Raw genomic sequence first — 26,012 nt, forward strand, 5'->3', positions numbered from 1 at the left:
TAGAAGACAGAGCTGTGTGTGTCAGGCACAGAGCCAGCCCTGTACCCCCTGAGCTAGCCTGCTGCCCACAAGTGTGGTGGAGGATGCTGTCCCATTGCTGATGTAGAAGTAAGATTCAGCTGCATGTCCAGTTGGCTTATGGAATGAGGGGGTGCCATCTTGTCCTTCCCCCTCAGGCAGCAAAATGTGTTATTTAACCATTTATGTCAGTCATCATTAAAAAAAGGATAGCAGAGAATAGGGCCGCCTAACCATCTTTTCCATTAAACTGCTGGTCAGCAATCTAAGAACAGCCCCTTCATTGCTCATGGTTGCTATGCTCCCTATCAATTGCTCACAATGTGAGATCACCTTAGGCTTTCATCCTGAAGACTCTTGCAGTGTCAGTCACTGCTAGAGGAGGGAGCATGCCCAGACACTGTAATTCGCTAGTCCAGTATTTATGTGTCTGTATGGAGACAGCATCCGTTAAGGTTTCAGACAAGTTATGGACATAGATGGGAGAAATGCTGGTCAGTGTGATAATTCTGCCCCGAGATCTGTAGATGAAGGGCGGTATACAAATTTTAACAACCACCACCACCACAAATTTTCTGACACTTCCTCCTAGACCTTTCAGTTCTTAAGAATTACTGATAAAATTTAGCATTCTCTAAATTCCCAAAATGGATGCTGTCAGACACTCCTGACAGGATTGAACAAGAAGGATGGCATATCACTGATACCATAACGTAGCACTTGTCATTGTTGGTAATGGATTACGACTTTCTGAGGCTTTCATACAAAAAACTCTCAGCCCTCTGAGAGAATTTTAGGCTTCCGTCCCATGCATACTTAGCTCAGAAAAGGCTCCATTGAACTAAGTGGAACTTCCTTTTGCATTCACGTGTAAAGAAGGATTGCAATATTAGCCATTTTATCAAAAAGCCATGTTTGAGTGATGAAGTGTAAGTAAATAATCTAAGTACCCAGCAAAAGTACTGTCTCTCTCTTGTAGGGAAATCCTTAGCGCAAGATGAAGTAGTTGTAAAACAAGAGCAAATTTCAGTGCGCTGTCACTTAGGGAGAATTGGCAGACTTCAGTAGGTTCGGATGCCAAAAATAGTACCAAGGATTTGGAAGTGAGCTAATCTTGTGAAAACAGTATTTGGGCTGGTCTGGAAGCAAGAGTAAGTTTTTGGTTTTCTTTTTTAATGTTTTGCTTGTTAGTCTATGGTTTCCATCTCCCAGGGGAAAATCAGTCTGAATAAAGGCATGAGATCACCTAGCAGATAAGATCTATGGTTTTATCCAGAAAGTGTACTTTTTTTTATTAACAGTGCTTCTACTGAGGGTGGGAAGGATCTGCTATACAAGAGATTCTTGCTCTTCAGTTTTGTGAGCTTAGATTCCCTTATGTCTCTGCATGTAATTTTATACTGGTTGGAATGGGGCTCAGTTAAAAATAAAAATAACTAAGCATATATATTAAAAGTAGCCAAAGGCACAATCAGGTGGAACGTACTTAATTTCGTCTCACTGAATGGAAGAGACTTAAGCACCATCCCTTAAATTTGGCTGAATGGTGCCTTTGTTTTTTCATAGATTCACTACGCTGTTCCAAAGTAACAGCCACTTCTGACTATACCACCCTAGGCATGACCTCTGTGCAAATTTGGGGACATAATTTGGCTCTTGACCACACTTTAAAAAACAAAGGAAAACCCAACATTCTTAGCAGGGGCAGAGGAAGGGGGTGTGGTGGGGTGGTCGCCCCGGGTATCACCACTGAGGGGGGTGACAAAATGCCAGTCGGCACTCACCGCGGGGCCTGCAGTGCGCCTGAGCCACGGGTCTCTCCTGGGAGTGACGCGGTGGTTTGAGCGCCCACATGCTCTGCACTGCCCCAAATAGTCCCCCCGCCGCCTCCCCCTCAGCTGTAAGGCGGCTAAGTGGGAGGAGGCAGGCAGACTCCTTGGAGGTCCCGTGGAGCATCCTGCCCCGGCTGGCCATGCCCCTGGGCGCAGGGCACGCACGCCACCCCAGGTACCCGATTGGCTTGCTCCGCTGCTGATTCTTAGTCTGGAGTGTACATTTCGGTTACATCTTGTGCGTCTCTGCTCTTCTGAGCTAACCTCTTTGAAATGAAGCACCCACCCAACCATATCGTGGAGTATACATGCCCACCGGCTTATTTTATCCTCAGAATGTCAGCAAATATAACCTTTACCTAAACTTTTTATGATGATTTTATGCTGCTGAATCTCTCTGGTTATTGATTTCAGCATTACGGTTGTTGTTTCGAATTTTTTTAAAACATATATATATTGTATATTGATATGATAGAAGTTACCCTGAAAGGATTGTTATGTTTAATGGCAGCTAATACAGACATACAAGCAAAGAAGGAAATATTTCTCCCTGTGGTATAAAACAGCAAATTGCAGGGAGCAGTTTTGATCCCAAACCTGGTGCTGGGGGAAGGATTGGCCCCCCTCTCGTTTTGCAGCTCGATCACTCCAATTAAGCTGGCAAATTTGTGCAGAACATTTTGGATCCCACCCATAATAACATGTAGTTTGTCTTGTAAAATATGTAGTGTGTTCCCCCCACCCCACCCCCAGAGTCACATTGTATTCTAGGGGAGGTCTTTTGTTTAAAACTGGATCTTCTTATCAAGGTTGGATCCATTGGGGGAGGGGGGAATCCCTGGCAGCTGGTGTTGGACTAGCAAATTTTCAACAGGATGCTGTCATTTTTTTAAAAAAAAATTGCCGTGCTACTCCTTGGAGAAGGGGGTGCTCTTCACGTAGACCCCTATAGCTCAGTTTTACCCAGCTAACAACTACCTAAGAGGCATATTGAGGCCATTCTTCACATGTGTGTCACTTTTATATATTTATCCCATTGCTCTGAGCAAAGGTGACCTTGCCTTTTTCCAGCTTGTTCAAGAAAAGCTTGCTGGAAGCAAGCATCAGATTGGGGCACAAAAACACCCCCTTTCCCTGAAATCCTCATTAAATTACCATTTCAGCCTGAGATAAGGAGAGCCCTTTGCAGGAGGGCTGCCTCGTCATTTCAGGTGCCAAGCACATGGACAATCGTAACCAGGGGCAAGCTATATCTACTCCTTGCATGCAGTCAATGGCCCAAATCACCCCCAACCAAGCAGCAAACACATGAGCTTAGTTTGGTCCAACAAGTGACATTATGTTATCCTCAGTGAACAGGGAAGACGTAAACCGGCATGGCTGCTCCATTGTATCTGGGAGAAAATAGATGCATACATTTGTACGAGCAGCTGAAAATTATATATGGAAAGCAGAACGATTTCACAGTAAAGATTAAAGCGGATTAATGTGATCTCAGCAGTAATGCTAATGTTTATAAAGACAAAACTCAGGATACAGATGTTTAAAGGTCATAATAGAGGCAATTAAGCGTGATTTTGGATTTATAGAAAGTCGTTTGCCGCTGTAGGATGGTCCTGCCTGCCATTTACTCTCAATGCAGGAGAAATAAAAAAAAGTCACATTCATTATACTTAACTGCTGCCTGGGGTTTCAATGCAAAAAGTTAATGTGAAATGTGGAGCTAGGAGCAGCACATGTTTTCCCTTGTATGTCTACTCAGCTTGATTCTTCTCCAAGGGGAAGACCCATTTATGTTAAGAGTAAAAAAAAAAGGGGGGGCGAGCATTAAGATCCTTGTCTGTGTCTCTCTATACCCGTTCGAGTATACTGTAGACACACAAATGGTTTCAGTGGGGTAACTATCACCTACAAGCACAAGCAATTTCTCACCCTCAGGGACCCCCAAGTGTTGGAGAGCTGAATCTGACTTGCACATTCCATTTCAATTTTACTCATATAATCTACAAGCCCCATAAACATACTTCCCAAACATGGAGCTTTGTTAATTCAAGGCCTTCAGCAAAGGTTGCTCTGTTTGAACAAAAGACGGTGGGAAGCCTAAATTCAGATCAGCACCTGTATACAGGTCCGGATTTAGGTTTGATGAGGCCCTAAGCTACTGAAGGTAATGGGGCCCTTTATATGTCCAGCTGTCCTTTGCGAACAACAAATTGTCACTGGTTTTTTTGTGTTGAATATATGGTATATGGTAATTTATGGACCTAAATTGGTATCTAAGGCCATTTGCACATAACAAATTATGTATTTTATCAAAGTTTATTTGTTTTTTATCTTATATTTTGGAAATGTACATCCAGTTTTTTTCCCTTTATTTTTTGGGGGGAGCCCCCAAGAGAGTGGGGCCCTAAGCTATAGCTTGTTTAGCTTATACGTAAATCCAGTACTGCCTTGTATAGGTAGACCTCATCTTACTCGGGGGTTACGTTCCTGGCTGTCACATGTATAAGTAAAAAGCATATAAGACCCAGGAGGGCCCCCACACAACCAACTCTACCTGTCCGAAACTGGTGCTGAGCGCACCTTTCCCTCCACCCTGCCCCACAAGGCAGAGACCCTACCCCCAGCTTTGGAAAGGTTGTGTGAGGGCTTCCCCGAGGGCTCCCCTGAGATCTCAGATGGCCCTTCCCAGGGCGGGGGGTTCTTGCTCTCCTGCCGTGTTTTATTTATTTCTAAATTTTCAGTGATGCACATGAAGCTGCGATTGCGTACGTGAAGTCAATGTAAGATGCAATCTGCCCGTACCTTTATATCTGCCAGTTAATCAGACTTATTTGTTAGGTGCATGCCTTCTCTTCTTCTTCCTCCACATCCCTCACCACAGCTCCCACTGACTCTTCCACACACACCCCACTTTGCTGAAGGCAGCGGGGGAACAAAAGGAGGCCAGAGAGACCACAGCAGGTGGCAACAGATAAGCTGCCGCTGCAGTAGGAATCAATGTGCTCTCTGAGGCCAGATCTGCCACCTGAGGCTACTGCCGTACCTCACCTCATGGGTGGGCCGGCCCTGGGCAAAGGTCTGCATGTAGATTCCCACTATTACTGAGAATCCTGATTATGTAGACGTCTTGGTAGTAGCAGGGCCAGGGCCAGCAGACGCAAGCCTGCTTGGTCCTCATGTTCTGTACGTTTTAATCCATGTGCTACCCCTGTGCACCTCAAATCATATCATTTCTACTTCTCTCTGCTGGGGGGGGTGTGTGTGTGAAATAGATACAGGCCCTTATTATCTGCATGCTCATTTACCTATACTAATTAATTTAAATGCATGTTGATCTGCAATTGCTGTCCTCCTAGCGCCGAGGCCAAACTGTTTAATGGGTTTAGAGGCAAAAGAAATAAAATAAATCCAGCGAGGCTAATTTAAAACTTGCCAAGTGGCAATTCTCTTGCCGTTCTTTTAAACCACTCTTAGCCCATCTCCCAAGGAAAGCTTCGAAAATGCTGCTGTAGGGCTTCTTAATAAAGTCCTGAAAATGCAAGAACAGGCTCCCTTTCGCAACTGCTCCTGTCTCTCTACAGAGAAAGGCAGTCAACATCTTATCTGCTGTGTTGGCTTCAAATTTGGAAAAGTTTTTACAATGTGACAAGCTGGTGCCAAATAATTTATAAATAAAACCTGAGACTAGTGTCCCCTCTTGGTGGGTCCTTCTGTCTAGGAAGGAAAACACCTACATTTTAGAAAACCCTAATATACCTGGGTGCAACAACCGTTTAACAGGCTTAGAGGGGTGTTCAGAATTTCACATCTTTGATACGTGGTCATCAGTGGGAATGAGACACCATCACCCCCCACCCTGCCCTAGTGAGTTGCCAGAAATGTATGGCAACAACACGGAGCAAGGGACAGGATGGTGAACAATTGCAGCATGCAGAACAGATCTGTCTGCAAATAGAGGAAATAGCAGGCTAGGCCACAGAGATTTTGCAGAGAGCCAAGCAGCAACAGCCCCACTGTTGCAGCACGTCAAATTGTCTTTGCTGTTTCTTATCTTTCTACTGGGTGGGATTGGTTTCCAGGCTCCATTAATCATTCTGTTTTGCAAACCTTTAACCTTCGTATAATGAAGCAAGCGCACATACTTAAAAAAAAAAAATCCAAAAATGAAAACCTCGAGCGTAAGCCATGTATTTGGGGAGTGACTGTTTTGCGTCCCTTTAAGGAAGAGACAAATTTAGAAAGCTTCTCTCCCCCTACTCCGCCCCACAAAGAGGATGTGTATAATTAAACAGATTCCCCAGGAGATGGTGTGATATACCTCCCTCTAAGAAAGGGAGCAGGAGACATAATTTTCCACTTTGCATTCTTTAATTTTTAACTTTGAGGCACATAGGTTTTAGGTTCAACTGACCCTTCTGTGATTCAGCACTATTGTCCTGATCTTATTTACCATCCTGTATTGCCATAGTGAACTAATTCTCAGAGTGAGATTGAACGGAACTCGTCTCGCTAGATGAAGCCCATGCAAGGACTTCCACCAGCACAACAGGGCTTGCACTGACAAAACAATTGCCACAGCGCCATGTTGAATTCTTCTCTCTGAATACTACTTGTTTCATAGCCCAAATGGTGCCACCAATGGACAGCAGGGTTGGGGTAATGGCACCCAGAGAAATAATGCCACCACTGCCTTCTGTGATATCTCGAGTGGTAGAGCAGGTACAAAGGTCAGTGGAAATACTGCAGGTATTGGCTCACCAGCATTATATGCCCTTGCCCATTACAATAAAACAAGAAACTTCTGGAGATTTGTCATTGCCGATTTTGACTCCAGTCCCACACCAATGGCAAATTTACTATATGTGGAGTAGGGTGGTTGCATGTCTTTTTATAAAATACAGGCCTCTAATAATTCATCCAGTGACCACCAGATCAAAGTGCTGCACTCTTTCGGGGTCAGAAGAGGCATTCAGCCAATGGTAGTGGCAGGGTTACCTTTGCCTTGAAATCTAGCATTCTCATCATCTCTCTTGGATTCAGTGGCAAGAAAAACTACACCCAAGCGTATTTGAAATTTGCTCAGTCTTTGCCTTAACTCCTCAACAAATGGAGGGTTTCCCAAACTGTCCTACTGCCCAATATAAACTTACATGTTTGGGAAGTCTCTTTCTCTCTCTCTTTCCCCCAATCCTGCTATAACTTGGCTAAGTACAGGTCCTATATTTGATTGCAGGACTGAACTGTTTACTTCTCCATTATTTCTTTTCTGTAAGGCTTTTAGATTCCCAAAGAACGCTAACATGTTCCATCCTTTAACCTTCTTATTTTCCATCATGCATATGTCAGGTCTATTAAACCAAAAAGGCAACTGGAACAGGCTGGTTTAAAGCATTGCACTGTTTCAGAATTGCAAGCCACCTCCCTTGCATGTACATCATCTTTAGGCGAGTGTGGCGTTTGTACAGAGCCCCCGGTCGTTTCACGGACTATTGACCTGTACACCACTGCTTTATTCTTCCACTGCCACCAACCAGGTTTCTTCTGGTGAAATACTGAGTCTCAGTCAGGTTGTAAAGTCAACATTAAAGTTTATTGAAGAACAAAGAAGTTTTAAATATATTCAGAACGGTTTCTTAAATGCGCGTCCTTAACTAGATGTGGCACTATCTCACACTGTCACACTCTTCTCTCTCAGTTCTATCCCTGTCTCTCACTCTAGCTGTCACAACCACTGTGTTCGTCTTACTGGCTCTGTCTGACTCCTCTATCTCCCAATGGTAAAATCCCTGGGCTGAGCCTCAAAACCAGGTAGGCTCCGCCTCTGAGCTTTCTCATTAGTCAATCTACATTAACCATTTCCATCCCCCTGTACAAACAAAATCACGAGGAATGGGCAAACACCACATCGAGTGACAGTAACTCTCAGAGGCAGAGCACTTGCCTTGCATGCTGAAGGTTTGATCTTTGGTACCTCCAGGTAGCAAGTGGTGGGAAAGAGCTTTCCCTCAAACCCTGGAAGACTGCTGCCCATCAGGCACTTTTTTCCTCCTAAAAAGTAAGGGGAAATATCTGTGCGTCTTATAGAGCGAATGGTGGTCCCTGGAGCTGAATTGCCAATGGGCCAAAAGAGGATCATGCTTTTTATTTTACAAAGAGAAAAGGGGGTGTTGAAAGGACCCTGCTAAGCAGCTGATCAGCAAGAGATCGGGAGAGAGATAAGAGTCTCTGGGTCCCTTTCAGCCCCGTCTCCTTTGTTGAATGTGCTGCAGAGGGAGGTTGTTTGATTCCCCAGCTACATGTGACTGGCTGATTAGATTATCTGTCTGGAAACTGTAGAAAAGGCTCCCTTTCCTTTAGAAGCTGCAGAGATGTGAGTTGAACCCCATAAAAACAGAGCTTTTCCTCTTTGCTTTTTCCCCTTTGCAAAAGGAGCTTTGCTTTCCCCCCTTTGCAAAAAAAAACTGCAAAACTTTTAGCTGATCCTCAAAAAACAGGGTTTTTCCCTCTGCAAAAAAGCTGCAACACTTTTAGCTGATCCTCAAAAAAACAGGGCTTTTCCCTTTGCAAAAAAGCTGCAAAACTTTTAGCTGATCCTCAAAAAACAGGGCTTTTAGAGGAGGAAAACCAGAAAAAAAATTCTTGTTTCCTCCTCTAAAAATGAGGTGCGTCCTATGGTCCGGTGCGCCCTATGGCGCGAAAAAATACGGTATCTTTCCATGTTTTTATCAAATCAGTAAGCAGCTGAAAATAGTAGCTGCCTCAGACATGGCTACCTGGAACAGGCTGGAATAGGAAAACAGGAAGCTGTGTCACAAGTGAGCTAAGGCTCTCCTGTCCCAAGAATGATAAACGGATGTTATCCATAAAAGTGCCTGTACTAGAAAGGATAAGCACCTCATGAATGAATGAAGAGCTGCTTGCAAAGCGTTAATGGCCTCCTGAAACACATTTGCTCTTGCTAATGCTTCACATCAGACCCTAGCCTGCATTTCCTTGATATTTATCCTGTTATTCATCCCTTTGGCAGGCAGTGGCACAATATCAATAAGACACATACATTTCATATATAGGGGCAAGTCTCTGTTTTAGCCATGCTGTCCGTGCCTTTTCCTGTCTTATCTGCTTGGGGTGTCACCTGAGCATACAGAGATGAAGACAAAGAGAAGGGAAAAAACAGCCTTGGGAGGGACGTTGTGCTGGCTGACACGGGCATGTAATTTCCACCACATGCTTCTTTCATATGACATTAGCTCACATGAATAGATTTAGGCACACTTAAGCCTGTTTTATACTCAAACGCTTCTGGTTCTAACTAAATGTAAATAGGACTTGGGCTAAAGAGAGTATAAATTTCTAGTTGCAAGTTACATTTCTCTATGAGCCAACTGATTTTTGGGGTGGTTGTTCAGTGTATTCGGCAGTGCAGTTTTGACTTTGCAAAGTTATCTCGTGCATACATGGCTATGCCATTTACTGAAACTTAAGCCTTTTTAAATAACATTTTATTTTAGAAAGGCTGAGCACTCTCTTGCTCCTGAAATCCTTTCAAAGAAGGTGGCTAACATAACAAAGACTACCTACCTCTTCTGAACTGGCTCCACCTTGAACCAATAATAACCAAGCGTTATAGCGGCAAATTCCAGAATGGGAAGCTCTTCCCCTGTCTTCAACCTTCCTCTTTCATCATAACTGCTGATGAGGGGTCAGTAGGATTTTGACTTTCTGCAAAAAAAACCCAAAACCCCCCCAACAACCTGTCATGGATAGCACATGCCACCACCTCCCGATGTCCCACATTTTGCGCTTATTCCTTTTAAACAATTCCCACCCCCTGGAAGTCTGGGTATGTCACCTCCCCAATGCTAAAATATCTCCTCTGATATTATATCACCACCACCAGTACTATTCTCCTTCTCTGTGGACTTATCTCCTCATCCCTTATTGGATTAATGGCACTGCCGTTGCAAATACCATGCTAAAGGTAAAAGTATTTGCAGGGAGGCGGAATCTGGAAAGCCCTTAGATCTGGAGAAAGATAAGGCTATTAAAAGCGACAGGGCTTGACTAGGCAAGAAGCCAGAACTTTGTGTCAAATCCATTGCTTCCCTCACCAAAGTTAACAGCAGGGGCTGGAGTCTCTGCAGCTACTGGGAAACACAAGTCTGTGAAGGAAGCGTACATTCAGAGCACTTGCTGCTAGGCTAGAAAGCAAGCAGCTGGCAACGTTCTCTAAAATGAAATGGCAGATCTTCGTATTTTCACCACCACTTGGGTTCAGTGTTAGGAACCTGATAGTCGAAGGACCTGAGCTCCCTACATCTCCCTGTTCCCAGAAGTCTGTCTCCGGACACTGTCGTCAATCTCAGAGTTCATTTCCTGGTTAAACAAACAGCAATTAAACAACACAAGACGGGGCAACGCCTAGAGACACTGTCTCAGAACTCGCCCTAGACAGGCCATGTGACACCAGGGGTACCAGTGTTTTGGCTTTTGGCTCAAGACAAATTAATCACTAATAGAATGGCTGACTGTGACAAACTGTATACAAGAAGAGAGAGGGGGCCTTGGTCAGTAGTGAAAAATGCTCTGCTTCTTGGCAGATCTGAGCCAAGCCCATCAGTAGAGGACGTGCCGAGTGGCCAGGGTGCTTTCTCGCGCTGCTGTTTAGCAACTTCCTCTGTACCCAAGTGGATGTGTGCATTATTTATATACATGTGCGCCACTCTCTGTCTGCCTGTCCATCACTCCTTCAAGAAAGCTTATGCCACTGTAGTATTTTGTGATGTCACTGGAGTCTGTTTATTTCATTTTTCATGTGTTTCCTTGGTGTTTGGTGGCATTGGCATCCGTTTAGGTCTTAGAGCAGGGCTTCCGAAACTTGGGTCTCCAGCTGTTGTTGGACTACAACTCCCATCATCCCTAGCTAGCAGGACCAGTGGTCACGGATGATGGGAACTGTAGTCCAAAAACAGCTGGAGATCCAAGCTTGGGAAACCCTACCCTAGAGATTCTAAGGGCATGCTATGTCTCACAAAAGCAAGGAATGTGGTGGCAATAACTTTACCCATCTTTTCCGGAGCTGACCCTCTGTATATGTTACAATAAATGTCATAAACTTAATTGTTCTGTTATATAGTAAATTAAGAAATAGCTAGAACTTGGAACAATTTTTGTCTAAGAATGGGCTCCTGTTCTTTCTGAAATTATCCATTTCTGCCTTCCTTCTTTGTTCCTTACCTTTAGGGTAATAATCTATAGCTAAATTAACCATGCTGTTTTAATAGATTATTTTGAGTTTCCCAATAGCTCTCAAATGTCACCCTTGCAGTAATTATCATACAGAGAACCAACTCCATGTGATCTTTAGAAATTAACATTCCTTGAAAAAGCAAATCAGAAGCGCGAAGCATAATTTATACACCATACTTTATATTTCCTGCAGTCATTCTCCTGTATGCCATCCCCTTGGAAGTGTGCCTCACATATGGGAAAAGATGAGCACCTAATCAACATTTTGCATTAAATGGATGAAATATCTTTTACTTAGCAGACAGATGCTAGGATGTGGCCTATCAGTTGTGCCTGCCTGCCCCATATGGAAAAGATTAACCAACCTTTTTCATATTAAATGGTTGAAAGATCTTGTACATTCCTCTACCTGAAAGATACAGTGGTACCTCAGGTTACATACTCCGTTAACACAGAAATAACGCTTCAGGTTAAGAACAGAAATCGTGCTCTGGTGGCGCAGCAGCAGCGGGACGTCCCATTAGCTAAAGTGGTGCTTCAGGTTAAGAACAGTTTCAGGTTAAGAATGGACCTCCAGAACGAATTAAGTTCTTAACCCAAGGTACCACTGTACTATGATGGGTTGTACATGTTGTGTTGGTTTGCAGTTGGTGTGTATTGAAGTTTATTCCTCCACAGTGCTTTGATGTTCTTAGACCACCAGGTCCAAAGAGTGTTCGGACTGAGAGGATTCTCTGTCATTTTACATTCTCTGTTATGGAGAATTTTTGACCTTTGTTTATTTTGTTTTGTACAGAAGGAAGGACAATCCAGAGCCCACCTCATTGCCCAGGAGCTTGTGTCTTCAGAGAAAGAGTAAGTCCACCAGCTAAAATTTGGTTTGCAGTAAGCTGGGCTGTGCATTGCACATTGATTTATTCAGCTGTAGCTGGTTGACAATTAATAAAACTGTCTCTTTCCACAGATATGTGGAGATGCTCCGGCTGTTACATATGGTAAGTAAATCATTTTAATTGTCAAAACCTAATTGCTCTCTTACTTAGGTATAATTTAGGAGACAGAAAAGGCAGTTGAAGAGGCTGAGGTGAACTCTGTCAGGAGTGGCTTGTCATGCAGAAATGCTCATTGGACCATTGCAAAAGAATCTGTCTTGTGATAAAAGCTATCCTGCTCTGTGTGTGCCAGACATGTAGACTCTCGAGTTCCTCGTCAGTCGGAATAGAACTTTGACAGAACAGCTTGATAGGATGATTTGTCTAAAAGGACATACTTTTTCTTGAAATCCATTTCATGGACAGAAGAGAAAGAAATTTGGAGGTATTGTATGAGTATTTCCTTACAACTTTGGGATGGGAAGAAGGAATAATTCTTTAGAGCTGCTTTCGTCAGCATGAGGTGGCTCCAGCAAATTCTTCCCCTATCTGTGCAAACAAATATTTTGTATGGTTGAGTAATACAGTCAGCTCCCACTTGGATCTCAGACCTTTGCAGTTCACAGGTTTGTTGTGGAGCCAAAAGCATAAATCATCTCTTAATCTAAAAGACATTTTCTCATTTTTGCACTAGTGGGAATTTCTTGTATGAATCATTTTGTGTGGAAAAAATAATAATTACAAGGTCGAATAGCTCGTTGTTAACCAATAAGTCAATTAATTAACTGACCATTGCTGCAGTCCTAATCACACTTACTAGGCTGTAAACCCCATTGAGTTGATTGGGACTTCCTTCTACATATATTTGCAGTGTACGTAAATGGCATGGAGTTCTCACTGGAGATGGCATTCTGGGAAATAATGGGAGAATCTCTGTGAGCCCACCCTAAAGTACCAGTAGTCTGGAACAAGCACCTATTAACTAGTGGCTAGGTGGTCTGGTAGTGCTCTGGACTCCCTCAACCTGTTATCTTATCAACCATTCTGTGCAAAACAGTCCCCACCTGTTGTGGTGTAAGTCCTTCTGGTGGAAAGTCTGAGTCTGAGCTGATGATATTCACCACTCACTTCCTTCTTTTTTTTTTTTTTAAAGATTTTATTATTTTCCATTAAAACAAAGAGAAAACAAAATACAACATCAACACAAAACATAAGCATCAATAAAAAACACAATCAACATTGAACATAATCAACAATAAACATAATCAACATTCAAAACAATAACAACAATAAAAACATAACGATAACGTATACATACCTTAACCAATATCTTTCTTTGTACATTTCTTGTTTCTAACTTCTCTGTTTGGGGACTTCCCCCGTTCCCTCCACTGTCTTCAAAAAACATATACTTCTTCAAGGTAGCTTTATATATTGTTCAATTCACTTTTACCCAAATTTTAATATACTTAGCTTTTACTTAGTCAAACATCTCAATATCTATGTATCTTATCTTAACAACCTATCTTAACATATTTTGACACATACATCTTTCACATAACAACAATTCCTCTTACCATTTATATCTAACACATATCTACCAAAGCCGGTGTTCTGTCTAATTCTGCTCAAATATTCAGTTTAACTGATTTAACCAAATAGTCTTTAAATTTTTTCCACTCCTGCGACGCCTTCCCCTCCCTCTGGTCCCGGACTCTGACGGTCAGTTCTGCGAGTTCCATGTATTCCATCATCTTCATCTGCCATTCCTCCACCGTTGGTATCTCTTCACCTTTCCATGTTCTTGCCAATAAAATTCTAGCTGCTGTTGTGGCATACATAAAAAACACTCTATCCTGACTGGGTATCTCTTCATTGGTTATGCTCAGGAGAAATGCCTCTGGTTTCTTACTAAAGGTAACTTTCATTACCTTCTTAAGCTCGTTGTAAATCTTGTCCCAGAAAGCACTTACCACTGGGCACAACCACCACATATGAAAAAAGGTACCTTTCGCATGTTTACATTTCCAACATACATCTGACATTTTGGTATTCATCTTAGCAATCTTAACTGGTGTCAAGTACCATCTATAAACCATTTTCATTATATTTTCTCTTAAACCATGACAAGCAGTAAATTTGATACCTTTTTGCCACAATCTCTCCCAGTCATCCATCATAATATTATGTCCTACATCTTTTGCCCAATCTATCATTGAGGATTTAACCAGTTCATCTTTTGTATGCCACTCTAGCAGAAGGTTATACATTTTGGAAAGGTTTTTGAAGTTCGATTCTATCAGTTCTGTTTCCAGTTTTGATTTTTCTACTTGAAAACCAACTTTTTTGTCCATTTTAAATGTTTCATAAACCTGATAATAGTGCAGCCAGTCGGGGACCTGGCTTTTTACTTGATCATAGCTTTTTAGCTTAAAGGAGTCCCCTTCCTGCTGCAATATGTCCATATACCTTAACCAGTTTGCAGACATATTCGGTCTCTTATATGCCTTGGCCTCCACTGGAGAGATCCATCTAGGAGTCTTTCTCTCAAACAAGTCTTTGTATCTAGTCCAAACCTGATATAGGGATTTTCTCACAATATGAGACTTAAAAGTTCTGTGGATTTTAACCTTGTCATACCAAAGGTATGCATGCCAACCAAACATATTATCATGTCCCTCCAAGTCCAACACATCAACGTTCTCTAATTTAAACCAATCCTTTAACCAGCAAAAGGCCGCAGCTTCAAAATAAAGCCTTAAGTCCGGCAGGGCAAAGCCTCCTCTGTCTTTAGAGTCTGTTAAAATCTTGAATTTTATTCTTGGCTTTTTGCCCTGCCATATAAATTTCGATAGGTCCTTTTGCCATTTTTTAAAACAGTCTAGTTTGTCCAAAATTGGTATGGCTTGGAATAAGAACAGCATCCTTGGTAGGACATTCATTTTAACCACTGCTATTCTTCCCATTAACGACAGTTTAAGTCTTGCATGTCGAGGTTACCGTCCCAGCTCCCCCCAGTAATTCAGACATGACACATTAATTTTGGTTTGGGTTTTTGGCATAATTTTGGCCACAACTTTATTTAAATACAGCCAATGTGAGTGGTTGCTTAGGCATTGGAACCGACTACTGTCCCCCCAGCCATGGGACAGCTGACATTCGCTTTTGAGGGCGAAGTCAGAAAAGGGTGAACACCTAAGGCAGAAGCGGAGTCGGGCAACGACCCAGGCCTCTCCCCCAAATGCTCCCTAGGACTCCGCTTGGCCCAAGCCTCCCACCACTGGGTATGGACAAAAGCAGAAAGAGTCCCTGGATTCTTTTAACAGAATACCCTTATTTTCAGGGGTAGGCCCAACCAATTTCCTACCCCTGCCCCGCGCATTCAGAGGTAGGCCCAGCCTATCCATACCTCTGAAGCAGCGTTACTAGGGGCAGGCCCAGCCTATCCTGACCCCTAGTGCAAGCAAATTTATACCAATGCCTAACCGCCAACCTTACAAGTTGTGACGATTTGCTACGTAGTAGGCAAAACCAGTGACAAAAGCCAATCAGCCACCGGATAAATTCCTACCAGGCTCCCGCTTCAAAGCAGACAACCCCATGACAGGCATAGCAAGGTCAAGCAGCAAAAGCGCCGTTCCCAAATTAGGGAGGGCGGGCGGGAGATCCGTTGCACACCGCAAAAGTGAAACCAAAGTTTCACAAACTTAGGTTATAAAGGCAAGAACTGTCAATCAACCAACTAGCAACATGCTAAACTCCCCAGCAACTTGCCTTAACCAATCCTAGCTGTGGCCAGCCCAAAACCCCCTCCCATTAACTTGGAGCTGCTCCTTTAACCCTTCTGCAACCCGTGCTCTCTTCGATGGGAGAACACGCTTTGCATGTCGAGGTTACCGTCCCAGCTCCCCCCAGTAATTCAGACATGACACATTAATTTTGGTTTGGGTTTTTGGCATAATTTTGGCCACAACTTTATTTAAATACAGCCAATGTGAGTGGTTGCTTAGGCATTGGAACCGACTACTGTCCCCCCAGCCATGGGACAGCTGACATTCGCTTTTGAGGGCGAAGTCAGAAAAGGGTGAACACCTAAGGCAGAAGCGGAGTCGGGCAACGACCCAGGCCTCTCCCCCAAATGCTCCCTAGGACTCCGCTTGGCCCAAGCCTCCCACCACTGGGTATGGACAAAAGCAGAAAGAGTCCCTGGATTCTTTTAACAGAATACCCTTATTTTCAGGGGTAGGCCCAACCAATTTCCTACCCCTGCCCCGCGCATTCAGAGGTAGGCCCAGCCTATCCATACCTCTGAAGCAGCGTTACTAGGGGCAGGCCCAGCCTATCCTGACCCCTAGTGCAAGCAAATTTATACCAATGCCTAACCGCCACACGAGCTACCCCAAGCTCGCCGCCAACCGCTCACCATCCCAATCCAACCTTTCAACCCTCCGCAATATCCTCCAGCAAGATATCACTCCAACGGGAAGAAAGGTGGACTCCATCAGCCCGATAAAGCTGAACTGCCCTGGCAGAAATCCTCAGGTGCCTAATAATGGATCCACCCAGCTCCAGGACTTTAGAGGAAGCAACCAATTAATGCATTTCCTGGAATTTCGGTACCCGCCGGGCGGAGGCTGCCTTGCCATTCCCGCCTCTGCCACCAATGCGATCAGAAAAGCTTAGACCCATGCACCAGCGACATTAATTCCCCCAGATCCCTCTGAATTGTGGAACGTAATGGAAGACAGTCCATGATCGGCAAATCATTTCCCCCCAAGTGCACCACTATTGCCTCAGGCCGACCATCCCAACTCCAGCGGTGCCGAATCAACGGTAAAAGTTCGCCCCACTGCAATCCATGCCTGGCTAACCATGACACCTGCACGTGATGGGGAAAGCCGAGCCCGGCACCAAGCCCAGACTCCAAAGCTCGGGCGCCATCCCAATGGACAATGCTGTGTCCCACAATCCAGATCCGGGTAGCCGCTACACCTGAGGGGTCAAACAGAAAAATATAAGTACCACAATAACGCTTCCTCACATAGCCCTTATAGGCGTCAGAGTTCCACTGCCCCATGTTCCTGATTCTGTCAATCCCCAATGAGCGGCTGTAGATGCCGCCCCAATACGGAAAGATCGGGGGGCAAAATGGACGCCACGACCCCACAGGCTGTGATCGCCGTACGCATCACCCAGGAAAACAGCTGCCGCGTCAAGGGGAGCCCATTGGCATGGATCAACAAAGGGCTATCGCCTGCAGGTTTAACTGCCAAAAATTTTAGACATGTCCCACGCTGGACGCGGCCCCACTAGCCCGATGGCCGGCAGGGAGACGGCCGTCCCCCTCCTCAGCTGGCCTGTTGCAGAGCTCCACATGGCCAGGGTAACCTCTGAAACAGATAAGTCGACGGCCTGATAAAACAAGCCCCTGGTAAGCCCGGCCTCCGAGGTTTCCAAACCACCTCGCCAATCCGCAGTGCGCCAATGCAACAGGAAAGGCCGCTGAAAAAAGTCTGGCCTCGAAACGTGACCAACAATGGAATGCAACCTAGAACACAGGTTGGTCAGCAGCTCAAAGGAAATGAGCCACCTAGCAGCTGCTTGGGGAGTGCGGAGCCTACCCCAACCTTCCAAAGCCTTGCGAATCGACAGATTCTGCGCAGGATCTGTGTCGAAAAGGGGCCTTACAGAAAAGGAAATGGCGGCCAACTGCAGCTTAAGTGGTCTTGGCAGCCCTCCCCCATTGGAAAAGGTGCGCAAGGTACCGCAGCACCTGGGACAATGGGGATGTAGTTCCACCCCCACAGCCACAGACTCCCGGTGAACTGCCAGGAAGTCTCTCCAGGCTTTATCATAAGACCTAAGGGTGTCCAGCGAAACAGCCACCGCTACTCCCTGCCCAAGTACATGCTGCCAATATTCCACCGGTGCACTGGAAAGGGGTTCCGGGAGAGGCTGAGCGTTCTGGGTAAGACCTGAATTGCTCGATCTGAAAATGGGAAAGGGCGACAGCCACCTCGTTAGTAACCCCCGGCCCAAAGCGAGCCGAAACCAATGTTGAAATGCAAACCGTGGAGCACAAATGGCTGAAGCAGGGCTGATACCCGAGGCGAGCGGGAGGACTGTGTGACCAGAATGGGCACCACCGCCTGGTTGACCGCCCAGAAACACAGACGGCGGTCCTTGAAGTCCTCGACCCAAATATAGACTGCTATAGGGAAAAAACTCCAGAAAATTAATCCTGTGTGCCGGCCTCCCTTTGCTAGGTGTGCGGCCAATGTCGTGCCACCAAAGCCCATTTCAATAGAGGCCGAAGCTTAGCGACCCCGCTGCGTCCGAATGAACTAAAGGCCGATGTGCAGGTTCCCTACGACCTGCCACCATAACCACCAATTGAAATCCTCCAGAAATTGCACCCAAACCTGCAGGTTTGCCTTCCCTCTCTAGGCAGCCGTTGCCCATGGTGCGTGTGCAATGGGAGGAGGTCCTGCATAACCTTCTGCAAGGCAACTAATTTATCTTCAGGCGAACGAGACGTTTGCGATACCATAACCCATTGGATACCCCAGTGAGTTAGCTAGGTGGAAGGGCCCTCCATCTTCCCGCAGCCAGGGAAACGCTCAATTCCTCCGACAGGGCCGTGAAGGCCCACATCAAGGTCAAACAGTCGCCTGTATCGTCTGATGAGACCAGCAGGAAGTCAACGAGATAATGGGTGACCCCCCCATAAGGCCAGTGTAAAAGTGGAGGGCCCAATCAAGGAATGTGCTGAAGCACTCAAAGGCTGCCCAAGCAACCGAGCAGCCCATAGGCATTGCCTTGTCAAAATAATATGGCCCATCAAAGCGGAACCCCAGGAGCCAGAAGTCCTGGGGATGAATGGGCAACAGCCGAAATGCTGACTCAATGTCGCATTTGGCTAACAAAGCCCCCGGGCCAAATCTCCTGATTAATTTTATGGCGTAATCTAAATCGGACGAAGCAGCACTTGCTTCAGAGTAAGTATTACAAGTTAACTTCCTTCAGGCAGACAGCATCTGCATAGGCAAGCGGTATATTTGGGCAACGATATCCATCTGGATCCCTAAATACGTTAAAAGGGAAATAATATGGCCCTCCGACTAATCCGCTGCCACAAGGACGCCCAGCTCCTCAGTGAGGGAATATTTGACATTTGATAAGCTTAATCACCTGAATCCAGGGACTCCTATGTCATGAAATAAAATGCGGGATAGCCTCTGAGTTGCAATTAATTATGTATCATACAGAAATCACATGGGGCTTCCTTAGGGACAATCCCCCATGGGGATAACTGCAAGTCAGGAATAAAGGGGGAATCAAAAGGAGTCCCGCCATAAGTCTCAATGCAAACTCCTACCATCACCCTTTTTACTGGCTACCACAGGTAGCACTCTAACCGACTTTTGAATTGCTGTATTCCGGGCCACCAGCTGGCTGTGGGCCCCCTTCACCACCACAAGATGGGAGGGTGTCTGCCTATACCACAAGCAGCACAAAAAAGTGCATCCATTTGCAGGAGGATGGAATTAACGATCAAGAATGGACAAGCAGGGAGGGAGCCTGAGAGTCGTATTGGGCAAACTACCATGAAATGCAACAGTTGGTTCACCATCCCATTAGAACCACGCCAGAGCCTGCTTAGCACTGCAAGCTTGCAAGCATTTTTTTTTTCTTTTTCTTTTTGCTGCATCACCAAGAGGTGCTCCCATCCTGGCAAACCGCCCCCTGGACACCTCGAGGTACCTGTGAGAGGCCGTTGATGAAGAAGAATCATCGCCTTGACTCCTTATGGTCTACTTTTGGAACGTCTCTTGTGGCAACGCTTTCCGCCTGAAGACGTCCTTGCTGGAACTGACAGGCTGACCTCCACAGAGGACTCAGGCGCAGGATCCTGCCGCAAAGCACCTGGGAGAGGCTGAGGAAAGGAATAGGTGAGATACCAACCCCAGAAGAAAGCCTGTGTAAGAACTGAGAATACCTCCTGGAACGGGAAGGGGCCTTTTGCTGCCCCCTGCTGCTAGCTGCCCGCTGAGCTGATGCTCCCACCACTCGTACTGGGGCCTGTGGAAAGAAAGGAACTGGACTCCGTGAAAATTGGGAATCAGCAATTAAAAACCCCCGATTCCGGGAGCTCCTCCCCTTCCTCGCTGGATGCCGACGTAGCAGGAGATGAAGCCCCAATTGGGGGTGGTGGCCCTGCTTGTGCACTGGTTTGACGGGCGGAGCGTTGAAGGGGACCATCCAACCCGGATGCAAAGCAGGCCAACACTTCTGGATCACCATCCAAACTTGCATGAAGGATTTAAATACGGCCCCCAGCACAACTAGGATTGGGCGAACGAAGTGACTGGGATGGCCCCTTGATAGCCCTCTTTGCTGGGATAAAGGAAGCAGGCTGCGCAGAAGGCTTCTTTGGAGCCATTCTAGCTGCATACAGATAAAAGGAATCAGGCAAAACTATCACAGACCAAGCTGCTGAACCATTAAACCCCTGGCAATCAGATACTGTGTGAATTGCCTTGTATATTCGAATTTATTTATGGAACAATAAGCCTCTCCCCCAACCACTAAGGCTGTGGTGTTAAACAGCCCAGTTGATTGCTGTATTCCACTGGACCACTAGGCCTATTAAGGCAAAGCCCTTTTCCAGTGAAATAACAGACGAGAGGTGACCTGCCGCCTGTCTAGGTACCCCTGCATGCCCTTCTTAGAGAGAGGCACCCCCTCGGAACCCATAGTTCTTTCTTTTGGGGGGTGGGGTATCAATAATATCACAAATGGGCTTCCCTCAGGCAGGGGATATAGAAACATGAATAAGCTGCACCAACAGGGTAAAGAACAATTTCTACCCATGGGCTGAGGGGCTGCTGAATGAAAGACAGCAACATTGCAGCTGACATTAAGGGTTGGAAGTAATATGACAGCACACAGAGTGTGACAGTGACTGGGAGATTGGGGGGAGCAGGGCTCACTCGATCTCACTGTAAACATGTGGTACAGTGACAATAAGTATGTCTATTTCTATTCCACCTACCACATAATAGAATAGCCCCAGTAAGGAATGCCAAGAAAAATAGACATCTAAAATTGTGAGCGTCACTATCAGGGCAAAACATAACTGAAGGCAATAAACTTGCTCAGAAACAGGATAGCTCAAGAGCATACACAGAATGCTCATAGACATATGAGGCACAGATAGTCACTGGCTCCACTCTGTCTGCCTCAGCAATGCATTAGCAACAAGCTACTGAGCCTGCAAACAGATACATTTCTATAGAGAAAATGAGTCACATGTCACAGAGACTCAGCCACATCTGCTAACAGTGGAAGGCTTAGGCTTGATGCAGGCCGAGTAGGCCTCACTGATTCCACTCTAAGGATCTTTGTCATGATGAGGCCCACACAAAATAAAAAAGAAGCAGCCCAAAACAGTGGTAACATCAAAACGCTAGGAAAGCACCCTTGCAATAGCAACAGCCGCAGTATTAAAAGAACCTCACCACAATGTTCCTGCCCAAGGCTAGATAAAATACAGCCAAACAGCGCTGCACACCCCCAAAATAAAGGCAGCCATCAGGGATACTAATGAAAGTGATTCCAGCCAAATAGGAATAGCCCTGACCAAACCCCACCATTATAAAATGTGGGAAAGGGGGGAAAACATTTTGTGTGAAGGGAAGTCCCAAATGGGGGCTATCACTATTGGGAAGGATTACGCATGGGCAGCACTCCCAGGGACAGGGGGAATCTTCCAAAGGTGCAGGGGTAAGGGCCCAAACAGGCTCCCAGTGTGGCAAAGCCCCTGCCAGGGGTGGGGTGGGAAATCAAACAGGAAAAAGGGGGGAATTAAAGTAATTAAGGGATTGGGGAGGAGTGGAAGGAAGGGGAAATGAAGAAATTTAACCAGACAATGAGAAGATCACTCCACTGTCCTCCAGGTGGTCCGAGTGTTCTAGGAGATCCGTTGCACACCGCAAAAGTGAAACCAAAGTTTCACAAACTTAGGTTATAAAGGCAAGAACTGTCAATCAACCAACTAGCAACATGCTAAACTCCCCAGCAACTTGCCTTAACCAATCCTAGCTGTGGCCAGCCCAAAACCCCCTCCCATTAACTTGGAGCTGCTCCTTTAACCCTTCTGCAACCCGTGCTCTCTTCGATGGGAGAACACGCTTTGTCCAGATCTCCATATCTTTTTTTATCTCCATCCACAGTTTTTCATAATTATCCTTATACAGGTTCAAGTTCTTATTTGTGAGATTGATACCTAGATATTTTACCGATTTAACAAAATTGAGGCCTGTGGCTTCTTGAATTCTTTGGATCTGTTCTGCACTCAGATTTTTACCTAAAACTTTGGTTTTCTGCTTATTTAGTTTAAAGCCAGCTACAAGTCCAAATTGTTCAATTAATTCCAAGGCTCTGGGGACACTGCCTTCTGGTTCTTGCAGGGATAGCATCAAATCGTCCGCGAAGGCACGTAGTTTGTATTCCTTCTCTCCCACTTTAATTCCTTTTGTCTGTTTATCTTTCCGAATCATATTTAGAAGAACTTCCAGGACCGTAATAAAAAGTAAAGGGGAGATAGGGCACCCTTGTCTTGTTCCTTTCTCTACTTCGATCTCCTCCGATATCACACTGTTTACAATGACTTTTGCTCTTTGTTCTGTGTAAATGGCCTTAATGCCATTTAGGAATTTTTCTCCAACTCCCATCTTTTCCAAATTCTTTTTCATAAATGTCCAAGATACTTTGTCAAAAGCTTTCTCTGCATCAACAAACAATAGTGCTGCATCTGTATTTATGTCTCTCTCCAGTTTTTCTAAAATGTCCACAATAATTCTCGTATTATTACTTATTTGCCTTCCTGGCAAGAAACCTGCTTGGTCTCTATGAATATGGTCTTTCAACACTCTTTTCAACCTTGTAGCCAAAACATTTGCAAAAATTTTATAATCCACATTCAAAAGGGATATTGGACGATAGTTTTTCATTAGAGTCTTATCAGTATCTGGTTTTAAAATCAGTGTGATAAAGGCTTCTTTCCACGTCTCTGGTGCCCTATCTCCTTCTAGTATTCTATTGCAAATTTCTCTTAACGGCTGTGATAGCCAGTCTTTCAATATCTTATAATATTTTGCTGTTAATCCATCCGGTCCTGGAGCCTTCCCCTGTTGCATGTTGTTTATTGCATCTTCTATTTCTTGTGTCGTTATTGGGTGGTTGAGAATTGTTAGTTTTTCCTCTGGGACCTTTTGCAATCCGTTCTTTTCCAGAAATCGGTCTATCTCTACTTCATCTATCTTCTCCTCCTTGTACAGTTGCTTATAGAATCTCTGAAAACACCATCTGATTTCCTCCGGTTTCTCTACATTTTTTCCATTTACTACCAATTTACTGATGACATTTGCCTTTTGTCTTTTCTTTAATTGCCAAGCTAGTAGTTTTCCGCATTTATTTGCAGATTCAAATGTTCTTTGTTTCATCATTTTCACTTTCCATTCGATGTCTTGATTCATGATATTCGCATATTGGGATTGCAAGTATTTGATTTCTTTTTGGATTTTGACACATCTGGGATGTCCTCTTAGTTCTTTTTCCTTTTCTTTGATTAATTTCAACAATCTCTCCATCTCTACACTTTGTTGTTTCTTCTTTTTTGCCTTTTCACTAATGAGGAATCCTCTCATTACCGCCTTACTTGCATCCCAAGCAATCCTTTTCTCCACATCTGAATTCCAATTAATTTGAAAATATTCTTTCATCTTTTTCGCCGCTCTTTCTACTAGCTTGGTATCTCTCATCAATGCATCATCCATTCTCCACCTGAAAGAATCCTTGGAAATCATTTTTAGGTTTACCTGCACCGGATTATGGTCTGAAAGCGTTTTAGGACCGATTTCTGCTTTTTGTACACCACTCACTTCCTTCACCTCTGCCTTGTTTAATTCAAGTTTCCAGGAATCCTTGTGTAATATGGGGTTGACCAGATGTCACATAGCTCAAGGAAAGGGGGGGGGGAATGATAGGCTAGAAGAGCATGCTACTCATTTCGCACTGCCAGGGATGTCAGCTGACTGTTTCATTTTGCTCCCTTTTCACGTACTTCTTACACGATACTTTTCTCCAATCAACATTGTTATTAGGTCTTATCCTGGGCTTAAGAGCCTGTGATTGATATGCAGGGGAAAGTGATTTTTTTAAAAAAGCCCTCATCTGCTTTTTATTTTTTCCATTGTTGGCATTGGTCTGTCTCAAGAGACAATGGAGTGTGCATCCAGGGGTGAAGTCAAACTGATGCATTAGCAGCACCCAAGTGACCTCCACAGGGTGCATGCCTGGGCAGTGTATATGGAGGTCCTGGACTGCTCAGACCACAAGACCCCCTTCTCAGCCTCGCTGATGTGGTCCAAAGGAAAGCAGAGCAATACATCTGGCACTAGCTTGGCTACAGGAGTTGCTGGAAGGAGGCATACAAGACACCATCCAACTATTTTAGGGACACCACTCTGGATTTGTGTAGGCAGGGTATACTTCTGAAGATATTCTGCAAGGCAGCAGAGGTCTAGGATCAGAGTTTTGTTTCTGCTAAATGGGCTACCTTCCCAAGTTGATGAGCCCCATCTGCCCCTCACTTCACAGCACTTGCAGAAACTGCCTTCTTTGACCATTGGACCCACTATTTGTCTCGCCTGCTCCATCTGCTGGAGCCTGTCTTCGCATGAAGGGGATGTCCCTAACTCACTGAGGGTTTGAGACCCATTGGCTACCTTCATCTGTTTTAGCTGGCCAGACAAAGCTGTTTCCAGGTTATGGCCACTCTGACAGCTTCTAGGAGCCACAGGTGAGAGCTGAGTGCAGGGTGGGGGCCAAACTATCCCAGAAGGAGCATGAAATGAAATGTTCCCTCACCAGAGGTTCTACCCCTTTCCTCACCCCATACACCCCAATTTTATTCATATTAAGAACACAGGAGCAGGGCCAAAAACTGAGGGGATTGGCACCCCTAGGATTCCTTCTTCTTCTTGTCAGCTATTTCATCATAGGTAGTTTTGTCATTATTAGTCACACTGTTAAAAAAAGTTAAAGGTAAAGGACCCCTGACAGTTAAGTCCAGTTGCAGAAGACTCTGGAGTTGCGGTGCTCATCTCGCTTTACAGGCCGAGGGAGCTGGAGTTTGTCCACTCCACAGACAGTTTTTCCAGGTCATGTGGCCAGCATGACTGAGCCACTTCTGGCGCAATGGAACACCGAAACCAGAGAAGCGCAAGGAAATGCCGTTTACCTTCCCGCTGGAGCGGTACCTATTTATCTACTTGCACTTTTTGGCATGCTTTCGAACTGCTAGGTTGGCAGGAGCTGGGACAGAGCAACTGGAGCTCACCCTTTCGTGGGGATTTGAACCACCGACCTTGTGATTGACAAGTAATAGAGGCTCAGTGGTTTAGACCACAGTGCCACCCGCGTCCCCAGGCACACTCTTAGACACCCTTATTTCTGATTCATTATCACTGTTTCTGTCAATGCAATATTCGGGGGGGGGGGACTTTTTATGAAACACTTTGTATCTTCTGTTACATCTCAATAGAGCAAACAAAAGTGCACCATACCTTCATTTACAAAAAGAAAAAAAATCTTTTTATTTCCTTAAAGTCTCAGGAACACCATCTTTTCTCTGACACCCCCCCCCCCAAAATATCAGAGCAGATCCCCACTCCATTCAGCGGAACAGAATCAGTTTGGCCTTTCAGCAGGAACCTTAATAGTTTGATTGATTGCCAAAATGATGACATTTCCATATACTCACTCTGCTATTCAACTGAAAGAGTGGAAACATTGTGTGAGCTCAAACTTTATATTAGCTGGTGTGGCTCAAAAATAAAGTGTATGATGTTAATCTGGAAGTGTAGCTGCTCTTCATCCAGGTTTGATCACAGGGTTTTAGTAAGAAGTTCAACAAATTGTGGGGAAAGGAGATTGGGCAAAATTAAGAGAAAACTAAGTGGAGAGTTTATCC

General features: G+C 44.9%; 1 protein-coding gene across 6 annotated transcripts in view; it reads left to right on the forward strand.

Annotated features, from left to right (window-relative positions):
• Positions 1-26,012, forward strand: part of FGD5 (FYVE, RhoGEF and PH domain containing 5) — a 148,443-nt gene that overhangs the window by 64,469 nt on the left and 57,962 nt on the right. For all 6 annotated transcript variants that reach the window (XR_004426032.1, XM_033141108.1, XM_033141107.1 and 3 more), the window contains exons 4-5: positions 11,899-11,957; positions 12,067-12,097. Coding sequence is in view for 5 of the 6 variants with exons in the window: in XM_033141108.1 (XP_032996999.1) it covers positions 11,899-11,957; positions 12,067-12,097 (90 nt within the window). In the remaining variant the exon portion in view is untranslated. The remainder of the gene's footprint in view (positions 1-11,898; positions 11,958-12,066; positions 12,098-26,012) is intronic.

The sequence above is a fragment of the Lacerta agilis genome, chromosome 2 (assembly GCF_009819535.1).
Source record: "Lacerta agilis isolate rLacAgi1 chromosome 2, rLacAgi1.pri, whole genome shotgun sequence".
Classification (NCBI taxonomy): Eukaryota; Metazoa; Chordata; class Lepidosauria; order Squamata; family Lacertidae; genus Lacerta; species Lacerta agilis.